At 38.3% G+C, this 11,888-nt stretch overlaps 1 protein-coding gene across 2 annotated transcripts in view; it reads right to left on the bottom strand.

The window, feature by feature from the left end:
- Positions 1 to 11,888, bottom strand: part of RASSF8 (Ras association domain family member 8) — a 79,124-nt gene that overhangs the window by 10,316 nt on the left and 56,920 nt on the right. For both annotated transcript variants that reach the window (XM_012806770.2, XM_023514723.1), the window contains exon 2: positions 6,344 to 6,549. In XM_012806770.2, the coding sequence (XP_012662224.1) occupies positions 6,344 to 6,446 (103 nt within the window). In that variant the 5' untranslated portion in view covers positions 6,447 to 6,549. The remainder of the gene's footprint in view (positions 1 to 6,343; positions 6,550 to 11,888) is intronic.

Here is an 11,888-nt window from a genome sequence, read left to right as displayed (position 1 = left end):
ACTAATAAAAGTATTATCTGTCTATCTACCTACCTACCCTACCTACCAACCTATGTCATTTGTAGTTTAAGCTGTTTTAACTATGTAGGATTGTGTGCTGTTGTCAAATTGTTGTGATCCAATTTAGTAATAGTAAATAAGTTATTATTTATAGTTTTAAATAGTTGAAGCAATTGAGACTAATCCCCCAAATCATTAACTTCATATACTGAGAAAAATTACATACAGATTTTAATGCACTAATGGAATCTTACTGGACAACTGACATAAATTAAAAGAGGATTAACACCTTATCTTACTGCCACCTAACTTACAGTGGAATATATGACTATGAAGTAATATCAGAAATTTGAAAATATATATCAAAACTAAAATATTCAAATATGGATCACCCAGAAATTTTATGCCTTCATTTCAACTATTTTTGAAAACTGCAACCATTTTTACAATTTTAGGGAATTTCTCTTTAGAGTCATAAAACAAAATCATGATTTAAAAGTTGTATTTTATTATTCAGTCAACAAATATACAATGAACACCAAATATAAGTCAGAAATAATGTCGAGACCTGGGAATAGAGATTCTACTAAACACTTTGATCACTAACCTCTTCTTAAGTTTTAAATTTAACCAATGCTTGATTTTTTCTTCAGTATCACATCCTTCTCACCCCAAAGATGAATACTGAAGGTTATTCAAAGGACATGATAGAGAGATGGTACTAATTTCTTATGCACTTAAGGCTAACATATCTTCAGGTTTCTGGACATATCAGAAATAAGAAAAATAATAAAAATGGTTACTATGATTTGGTAGAGAATGTGCTGGTTACTTTACATAAATATTAACCAAAATAATAAGAAACGATTATCACTACAAACCAGGAAGACCTGGGAAACTGTTCGTTAATGCAGTAGAATTTAACCCAATCTGACTAATGCATCCTGTGAATTACAAACATTCCCATTCATTAAAATAATCTTTTACAGGTTGAGCATGGAGGCTCGGGAGGTGGGAAGGGATCACTTAAGATCAGGAGTTCAAGACCAGCCTAAACAATACAGTGAGACCCTGCCTCTGTAAAAAGAAAAATTTAAAAATTAGTGAGGCACGGTGATGCCTGCTTATGGTCCCAGCTATTTGGCAGGCTGAAGCAAGGGAATTGCTTGAGTCTAGTTGTAGGCTGAGGGAACTGGGTTCATACCACTGCACTCCAGCCCGGGCAACACAGTGAGGCCTTGTGTCCAAAAAAGAAAAAAATAAATAGCCAAAAAAAAAGAAAAAAAAGAAAAATCATCTTTCATAGATGTGGAAAATATAGAAGCTACTTAGAATTAAAGATGATTAGTCTGTTATAAACATCAAAATTATACATGATGCTAAATATAATGCTAAAAAAGCAGGATATTTTACCAGGAAGGATTTTTATTTCCTGTTTCAATGTCATTTAGTCAGCAATTATATTGATGTCTTCCAATAATTGTCCATGGAGATCACAGGGGGGCATAACCAACGTAATACAATAGCAGATAAAGGCAGAGGTTTGGGATCAGACCACTGGTTTGGATCCCAGGCCCCTGCTTAGAGGCTGGACGGGCAAGTTCTTGAACACCTCTGTGCCTCGGTTTGGTCATATGTCAAGTGATGCCAACAGCATTGAGACAATCCTGAGGGATGAGGTAAAATGACAAGGAAAATCCTCAATACGGCAAATGAAAAATGAGACTTTACACCTCAAAGTGTGTAATTTTTTAAGCTTATCTATAGGTACATGAAAAATACTGTGGGGGACGCCCAACTTATAGCTGGATTGTCAGAAGTATGGGTGGCCTGGACCTGTAATTGTCGTTTGAGGGGAGACAGCCTCGTAAAACTGAGCTCTTTAACTTGTGGGAGCTCCAGGCACATCGTTTCAGAACTAGATGAACTGCTGGACTTCTAGTTGGTTTGAGAAGTACTGTAAGTATAAAAAGCTCAAGTTCTCACAAGATTACATACTTTTTACATACTCTAAACTTAAAGGTTTTAAGCTATGGGAGTGAGTGATCAAACAGTACAGACAATACACAAATGAATGAATGGAGGTCTACAGTTTTTTAATCCAACAGCTTTAAGTCACGTGGGACAAACATCTGGATTCTAAAAGTCCAGAAGTTTTTAGATTTTTAAAAGGCAGTATGGTGCTGTTCTGAAGGTTTTGTAATCAAACGATTAAAAATTTCCAAAGTAAAAGGTATCAGTGTTCACACTGAATGGAATAAAAATAGACTCCAATAGCCTCACATCAAATTTGATCCGTTTTTATCTCCAAGTTTAAACCACAGCAGGTATTGCTAACAAATGAAGTATAATAAACTTTAAGTTTTCAGAATTTTAGATTTTACAAAGTGGATAAAGGATTGTGGCTTATGTGTGATATGGAAGATGAGTTAAGTGATGTCAAAACAAGTGTGAGACAGGAAGCACGCACGTGTGTGTGTGAGAGAGAGAGAGAGAGAGCGAGAACACGGGAGGGGCTCTATGCTAAGGTCACATTTAAGAAGAGACCCAAGGGGGTGAATCACAAGACACCCGGCTACAGAGTGTTACGATGGGAGAGAGCCCCTGCGGACACTGCACTGTGGGGGAGTGCGGCAGGTCTGTCTGAGAGGGCACAACCAAAGGCAGCTGTATGAGATGACGGCAAACTGGTGACGGTAAAGTAGGGGTTCGCATAGGGCCCCAAAGACAGACCACTGTATAGACTTTGGAATTTTCTGAATCAGAAAACCACTGGAGTGTTTTGAGCAGAGGAGCAACATGCTGCAACAAATTGTAAAAGGATTTCTTTAAAAGAAATCTGTTGAGGCTGGAAGGGTCAAGGTTGAAGCAGAGAGATGAGTTGAAAGCCACTGAAAAAATATCTAGGGGAGAAATGGTGGTGGCTGACAGTGGTTGCAGAGAGAGGAGATGAAATTCTGGGTATATTCTGCAGGTAGTACAGACAGGATCTGCTGATGGATTGAGTTGTAAGATGGCCGAGCAAGAAAAGAGCCAAAGATGATACAAAGGTTTGTGACCTAAGCAATTAAAAGATTAAGAGTTCTCAGTTGCTGAGATGGGGAGAGGGAGGAAATTTGAGAATGGTCACAGTTGAGACACAGAGCTTGGGTTTCGACATGTTAAGACTGAGACACAGTCACCTCCTATTACAGAAATGTGTTGTTTACCACCATAATCATTAGCCTTGTTTAAATTTTAATTAAAATTAAAAATTCATTGCGTCAGTTACACTAGCCACCTTTCAAGTACTCCATAGTTTCATGTGGCCAGTAACTCTCATACTGGATAGCACAGATACAGAATAACCTTGCAGAAAGTTCTACTGGATAGCGCGGTCCTAGAAACTAAGTTGTATTCAGTACCTACTTTAGGTAGAGCAAGGTTGTAAGAAAGATAAGCAAGAGCCCTACTCAGAAAAGGCTTCCAGAGAAGAGAAACGTTAAATATTAAAACTAAAGGTCACTTTAAAATGTGTGTGTTTGAACACTGATTTTGTTGGGGCAAACTATATGAAACAGCTTTTTTGAAAGGGTCTCCATGAAATGCTTGCTGTGGCCCTAGCTGAAGGAGATATGAGAAAAGGATCGCAAGATGAGGGAACAGAGAAAAATTATAAATCATTGACCCTTTAAATGACAGCAAGTATCAGAATATTGTGGATCAGAAACCCTTTCCCTCAAGCTCCTTGATTTCCTCCTCCTCCTCTTTCTCTCTCTCATTTTTTCTTAGCTGGACTTTATTTCTGTGTTAAGCTCTAACTACCTGGGGGCAGAAATATATCCTCTTTCATAGTTTTGGTGTGAAATGTTGTAAATGCAAATGTGTTTTCTCTCCACTATAAATTGAGACAGATGATTGGTCAAGGGCTTTGTGTTTCACTTACAGATTTAAGAAGAGGGTTCACCTCTGAAATAATGGCATTTCTGGGATAGTTAACAGGAGAAACAAAGTAGAATATTTAAATTGGGAATGTTTCAGCAAGTCTAGGATGTACAGTGACCAAACACGTAGTATGTTCTTGCTGGGCAGTTTAAACACTTCATAATAAAATGTTTTAATCATGGTTTCACTTGTAATTATTTTGTCATATCTGAGAATGCATTCTACATCCATCCTTTAAATATAATCTTCCACAGGATTAGATATATTCCACACCTTTGATTAGACTGTGTTCTGTTTTTAGCTCTTTTCTAATTTGCTTTGATTGGTTAGTAGCACTCAGAAAACGTCAGCTGTCACATATACTGGTAGATTGCCAACTTACTTGCAAGTTTTCACTGTAAATCATTCCGACAGTTTCTATGGTTTCCTCAGGTGACGGGCATACTTATAACCCTGACTCAAGCATTACAAAAGCAATCCACGTAGCCAAAAACATTTGTATCCCCCCCTAATATTTTGAAATTTTAAAAAAAATGCAAAATAATTTTAACTATCCAGAACAACTCAATAACCTCTAATCAAGAATCTGTGTGTGTGTGTGTGTGTGTGTGTGTGTGTGTGGTGCCCCCATGAGACAAACATGGACATAAACCCAAGAAACCAGTCTATGAGTTGTTTCACTCTAAATTCTTTATAAATTGCTGTGGTATTACTTAGTCCACATTCTACGAATAGTATAGCTGTTGGTAGAATAGGTTGTGTTAAGCCATGGAAATTCAGGAACTTTTTTTAAAGCAGCAATTTTCTTTAATTAATCAACCCTCACAACAGAAACAAGAAGATCCACAGCTCTTAGCTATTTTCCAGTTAAGTCACCTCTTAGATAAATTCTGAATTCAATGAAATATTTATGATACAGAAAAAGAGATGTTTAGCCAAGTTTGGAGGAATATCATAAAACATCTGTATTCAAGTTGTCAACTTTTCAAAAACGTCTTAGCCTGAGTTATTGAGCAAAAATGGGAAGGCAGAGTCATTTACAACTTCTTTTTCATTTATTCACAAATAAGTGCATTCTTTAGTCCAAATGGATAAACATACACCTGGTACAGCTGGACATTTTGTTTTTAGCACTGCCCATGGCATAATTCCAAAATATAACAAAGGAATCTAGGTTTGACAATTGAGCATCTTAGTCTCCACTAAGGAAAAAAAGCAAATAAATTGCATGAAGCTCTTAAAAGGGGCAATTGTGAGTTGGTAGAAATGAATAGGAAATAAAATTAAATGCCTTAATCTTCTCTTCTTTAGTTACTAAACTTACGTCTACAAAATACAATATTAGTCCCAAATGCAAGACAATTTTATTGGATATAAAAGCTTAGGATTTTCAGCACTGCTGCAACAGATTAGTGTGAGGTGATGTTTAGCAGCGGTTCTCAATCTGTGGGTTGTGACCCCTTTTTAACAATGAAAATACATTGCAGCATTAGGAAGGTTGAGAACCATTGGTTTAAGGAAAAATAAAAAGATGTCAGTATTACAAGAAAACTTCTATCTTTGTACACGGCATCGTCAACTTCCAATAGGGTCTCTGTCACAACATGGATGACACTACCATCTCTACCAAATGCTAAAGCGCCTTGGCGACATTATGACTCTTCTGGTATAAATTAGCAAGGCAAAACTTTTGATGAGGAACTCAAGAGACAAAAGCACTGAGCACCTGGCATGGTGCCGACCACATAATTTCCTCTTAATACATTTTTCCCAAATGACAAATTTAAGATCAAACCCAAATTTTAATATACATTTTACCGGTGCAGGAATTTATGCCCTCATCCTGTTCCAAAAGGACTAAAGGAGCTAATAAGCATGTATAAATTATGATAAATATCGGCTTAAAATTAATTAGAAGAAAAGGCAAAACAGGGTAGGAAAGTTAGATGGAGCCAGGAAATGTGCCTCATCTTTACTGTATAATAAGATTTAAAAGTAAACATTGTCTTCCTAATGAAGAACAATGTTATTTACTTTGCTGTATTTTCTAAAAGAATTCAGAAATAAACGATAAGTAGGATTTTTCCTGATGAGGGATTCTAAACTAAGAGTCTAAATTTTGGCTTAAGAAAACACCTTTAGTTCCAGAAATCACCGTTTAATCTAAACAACGGGAGAGGAGAAGGCAGTGCAGATTCAAGGTTAGTGACGTGGGGGGCGTCAGAGAGCAGCATCACTGGAGATTTACCTAAATACAGGCAAACAGTAGACTAAGTGAGAGCGTGCCTGTGTGGCTTATCATGGAACCAGACAGACAGCATCCACTAGAGACCCCTATCCCGTGCCAACACATACCATGTACCCAACAGAAAAGTGACATATTGTGCTTGTATCTCAGACCCCCACAAGGCACACTTACCTATCGCTTGAGCTAAGGCTATTACAACCTCCTGGCAAGTTGTGACTTCGGTGACCCCACAAACAATCCTCTGAACTCCATCCACCCATACTTTAAGTTCCATGGTGCACCGGCCAGTCACACAAGGGCCCTGAGAGTGGTCATCAGGGTGTCAGGTCATGTCTCTGGCTGCAGGAACACGGAGAAGGCAGAGTCTGCGTGGTCAGCTTAAAAGAGGGAAAGAATCCTTTTTAATAAAATATAAAATAGATCTTGACATTGCTTCTAGTAAGTGCGTAAGCATTCCATAAAATGAACTTTAATGTAATCCTACTATTGGTAAGTCTGCATGCTTACTTATTTCACAGAAATGAACTCAGCAGCACAAAAGCACCTGCCGTCACCTATAATGACATCGGTTCATGTTATTAGTTTTATAATAACTTAATCATTAGGTCATGCTCATTGGGTTAAAAATTCTTTTTTACTTGACATGTTGCTCAATACATGGGCTTTCTTTTTTTGAATTCTGTTGTTAGGAGCATTTCCAAGGTTAAAAAAGGTTTTCTGTCATTTTAGGAATCATAAATAATTTTGCCAATTTCCATCACTTTGCCAGTATTGTTAACAATTTCTAAAAACAGCTGTCAAGGTGTCTAACTCAATTTGTATTCCTTTGCTTAATATGTCCCTTGCCTCCCTCTCTCCCCTAGAGGACCCAGCCTGACTTCCTCACCACTGAAATACCAGCCCTGAGCTCAGCATGAGGACAGGTGTGTACAAAATCTTAGGTGAAGGAAAGGAATTCCTCTGGTGGCCAACAATTTCTCCATGTATGAACTTCTTGTCTTTTCCTCATTTAAAATGAGTTTGATGGTTTTCTTAAATTTTAAGAGTTATGCATATAATATAAATCTTCCTTTTCTTATACTCATTGTATGTACCCAGTGTTTGATTTTGTATTTGGGTGTCTTATATGACAAGCAGAAAATTTTACATTCTCCTATAAAGTCAACCCAAACACCCTGGTCTCGTCTATTGATTTGAACGGCATTAACCTGCTAAAAATCAATTACATACAAATTTTTTTTCCCTGAGATTTAAAAATCTCAACTCTTTCTGTGTTAAATCTCTAATCAATCTATGATTTATTTTGTTTACCCATTGTTTTTTGGTCTTCTATTTCTTGTTTTCACAAAAGAATGTGAAAATTTATGAGATGTAATAAACATTGATTTAATCAAGGAAACACTTGCATTTGTTTAAAGGATTATAATGTACTAGTGTTTCAGGATTTATGACTTACTAAAAAACTTATTTAAAAAACACTGAAACTTTTTCTTATAAAATAGTATTTACTACAAACAGTAGCTTGGTCCCTTGTTATATTCTCTTAAGAGACCTAAGACAGTGCTAGGCCACCTGGTCACCCGGGTAGGTGAGTCAGAACACACGCAGGGTGAAGAAGAAACCTAATTCCTTTCTCCAGAGAAGGTATAAAATTCCATCTTATCCTGAAAACAAGAAAGGACTGCCTGAACATTCATTTCCCAGCCTGCAGCTTAGCACTCTCAGCCTGCGACACAGGTTAAGGTTTCATAACCCCACTATATAACCAGAGAATGGGCCATCTTGTCAATGACAGGCTGAGTCCCCTGTGTTCCTCTGTTACGAGAGCCCGAGAGGGGTTAACCCTCCTGGAGGAAAAAGGGTTGCCTGGAAGAAGTCAAAGAAATTAAGAAATTTAGTAAATAAAATTAAATAAGTTCCTTTACAAGCTAGACTTCAATCAATCTAGAGAACATCTAAGGAAACAGAAGCGTTCTGAATTAAAAGACTTCTTTTCTATTAAGAAGTCCATTTATTAAAATTGGAATATGTTTTATTCTTTCTTGGGATAAAATTAAAGTATCAAAAAATGGTAAAACACCAATATAACTACTTTATTAAAATTATTAATGATGAATTAAAGTCCATTTAATATCTAGTCCCTTATTTTTCACTAAAAAAAAAAAATGCAGACCCCATCAAAAATCTTCTTCCTCAAAGAAATCTGTCATTTAAAAGAAGCCCAAGACTCATTTTCTTCCTTAATTTGGAAGAATATTTATCATGAGATCTGTCCTTTTAACACTTTTCTAAGATGGGAGTGTCTCTGGCGACTTCTGTCTATGAATTTGATAGCTTTAGATACATTATATAAGCTCTATATTTCCTTTTTGGCTTTAGTATGCTAACGTATACTACCACTTCTATTAAGTGAATAGAAATGAACATAGGACATAAAAATCTGTTAAATATTATAGAATACAGTAATCTTACAGAAAAACACTGAGCATAAATAATATTGCTTAATAATATTACTATGTAATATAACCTTGCAGAGTATTCATCTTCTTGATGGGAGACTTCCTACCATGGCTTATCACACAGAGAGGACTGTGCCTGCATTTCTGTTTTAACACCACACACAAAATCTTTCAGAGTTGAAACCTTAAGGAGGAAGGCAGGAAATGCCTTGATGGATCAGATCAATGGACCACGCTTCCTCAGCTTTTATCTCTAGGAGGACCCCTGTTTTCAGGAGAACATGGCTTCCATCAGGTCTGGAGCTATTCTCTAGCACCCCTACGAGTCACGGCAGCATTCATCAGAGTCATCTGAAGAACCTGCCCTAGAGACAAGAACCTGCCCTCTAGGAGCTGCAACCTTCATCTTTCCTCCCTGCCCTCCAGACTCCAACTGCCACAGCTCTACCTCCAGCCTCGGAACTAGACTAAAAGTAAAAATGGGAGTCCTACACTGTAGGTAGGTGTGGTGGATCAGTCATCTTTGGAAGTGAAGGCCTGGGCAGCAAATGGACTCCAGCATTCCAGTTGGAATTTGGAATAAACTACTCCCATGGAAACAGTGAGGTAGGTAGGAGGTTCTACTGCAGGAGTATCAATATAGTTCAGTTATTGTTTTCATTATGACATGTCTAGATTTGAGTTATGTTGCCCTCGGTAGAGTGCTGTGGCGTCACAGCTCACAGCAACTTCAAACTCTTAGGCTTGGGCAATTCTCTTGCCTCAGCCTCCCAAAGTAGCTGGGACTACAGGCGCCCATCCACAGAGCGAGCTATTTTTTTGTTGTAGTTGATTAGCTGGCCCAGGCCGGGTTCAAACCCGCCACCCTTAGTGTATGTGGTGGGCGTCGTAACCACTGTGCTACAGGCGTGAGCCTATTTTTATAACTTCTATAATGAACTAGGTTTATTCAATAACATTCCAGCAGGGCACAAGCCTACTTTAGTACGTATCACTGACTGTCATCAAAGCTTATGGAATTAAGGATCTGGATCTGCAGAAGAAACAAATTTCCCTCAAGATCAATGCTTTAATAAAGTAATTATAGTCAATCCTCATGTGTAGATTCCATATTTTGAATCAGCCTACTTGCTAAAAATCTACTTGTAATTCCAAAAGTTAATGCCTGTGGTGCTTTTCACAGTAATCTGCACATATGTACATAATCATTATAAAAGTTCCAAGATACACAAAAATCAAGAAATGTAAAATCCACGCAGATGGAAACAAGTGAAGCCTGCCCAGTGACAACAGTAAGCCGGGCCAGTGGGAAGTTGCACGAGTGCATCATTAAGGATGCTGCTGCCTGTTTCTTGGAAGTGAAGTAATGGATAACAACGCAGTCTGTTTCAAAACTTTCCTAGTTACCTACGTATGAGAGTACTGAAAGACCTGAGCCTCCGGACACACATGTTCCCAGCTGAGATCAAACAAGGTGACACTCTGCCTTTTGGTTTCAGCTCTCAGACTGTCAGTACGTGCTCATTTCTCAGTCTTGTGAAGTGCCACTTTTGGGGTGCTTTTTGTTGGCGATTTCACAGTTGAAACAGTTCCTAAGCACAATGCCAAAGTGCCTGTTTAGTGTTTCTGAGGCAGGAAGGCTGAGATGTGACTTAAGGAGAAAAATGTCAGGTAAGCTTTGTTTAGGCACAAGTCAGAGGGCTGTTGGCCTTAAGTTCAATGTTAATGAGTCAGCAATGTATATTAAATAAGATGTTCACTAAACAGAAAAAAAAAAAAGAAACATAAAACAAGGTTATGTACTGATCGGTTAACAAAAATCTCATTACCAGGGCTTGGAGAAGGCTAGTCTTGTATTTCCCCTAGGAATGATGGCTTAGTATTCAGTAATTTAGTGTTTGTGTTGCCCTTATAGGACATCAATATTGTGAATAATGACAAATTACTGTCTATTTTTAGAAGGTATAACTTCCCTGTGTTCAAGCTGCTGAGAAAATCCCATTATTTCCTGGACATCAAAAGCAAGCACACAGGTGGCCTGAAGCCAATTTTAACACTTCCTTCATTGCTTATTTTATTTAAGTCCTGCGGTTGTTGTATACCAGAGCATTCTTTTTGAAAGTACTATATGGAGATGTTGGGTTATAATAAAATCTTCACCATCAGGTTAGCAATTTTAATTAAATCAAGCCCTGATGCCACCAGCTCTCTGCATCACAGAGAAAGGGATTCAGCACGATGAACACAGCACTTAATAGAGCGATTAAGACTCAGACACTAAAATTCTCCTGTCTAGAAAATCGGTCAAAAAACTAAACCGAGTCTAGTTTACCTCATTCTAAAACTAATTTGCGGTGGGAATTAAATGAAGTTACACAGAACATCAGTTATCAACCAAAAAAGTATTAACTGGATCACGGAGGGAAAACGAAAAGCAGCCCTGGGTGTCGGGCGCTTGTGGAGATGGGAAAGGAACCGAAAGGAAAAACAACCTGGGGAACAGGGTGGGAGGAGCAGCACAACGTGAGGAGAGAGAAGGAAATAATAAGGACAAAAATGATGAGGCGGGCAGGCAGAAGACAGAACACGGTAGACACGGGGGCAGTTTTCGGGAGACGGCCTCAGCTGACAGTCCCACGCTCCCTGCCCCTGAACCGCAGCGTTCAGGCAATGCATGTTTCTGACACTCTGCTTCCATACGGTGGAAACCTGGTTACATACAAATTGTTTTTTAAAAAAACTCATTATTTTGCTACAATGCAGTTCTGTAAATGGTGTCACAAAGAGTGGGGTGTTATCTGAAAACTATGATGTTAAAACTGGATGCCAAGGAAGAGGACCTTAGCAATGTAAATTAAGTGCCTCCCCAAATGAGTTCTTAAGAAGAGAAGCCCTGAGAGCTGCACCCAGGGAAAGTAAGGTGCCATAGTCCCAAACTGGGACGTGTTTCATTCATTCACACTCCACAGTGGAGAGACTGGCTGAGAGCAGTGTGCGGAAAAGGGACACGATGCACAGAGAGTATCTCCCTGAACTACAGGACGGGAACCCCCAACTTTTGAGCAATACATAGACCTATACACAAACGAGAAGCTTCTACCAGCCTTTTAATGCCTGTTGAGGCACCTGGAAGTGGTGTCGGATTTCAAGTTTCACCTCCAGGGACAATATAGACCCAGAACATTTAACAGAGTCTAGCTTTTTTCTTTTATGTGAAACATCTTCATCATTACCATTAATCCCCGTCTCTTCAAAAG

The sequence above is a fragment of the Otolemur garnettii genome, unplaced genomic scaffold (assembly GCF_000181295.1).
Source record: "Otolemur garnettii isolate 467f Iridium unplaced genomic scaffold, OtoGar3 scaffold00057, whole genome shotgun sequence".
In the NCBI taxonomy this organism is placed as follows: domain Eukaryota; kingdom Metazoa; phylum Chordata; class Mammalia; order Primates; family Galagidae; genus Otolemur; species Otolemur garnettii.
Note: the sequence above shows the minus strand (reverse complement) of the source record. Positions and strands in the feature narration are given on the sequence as shown.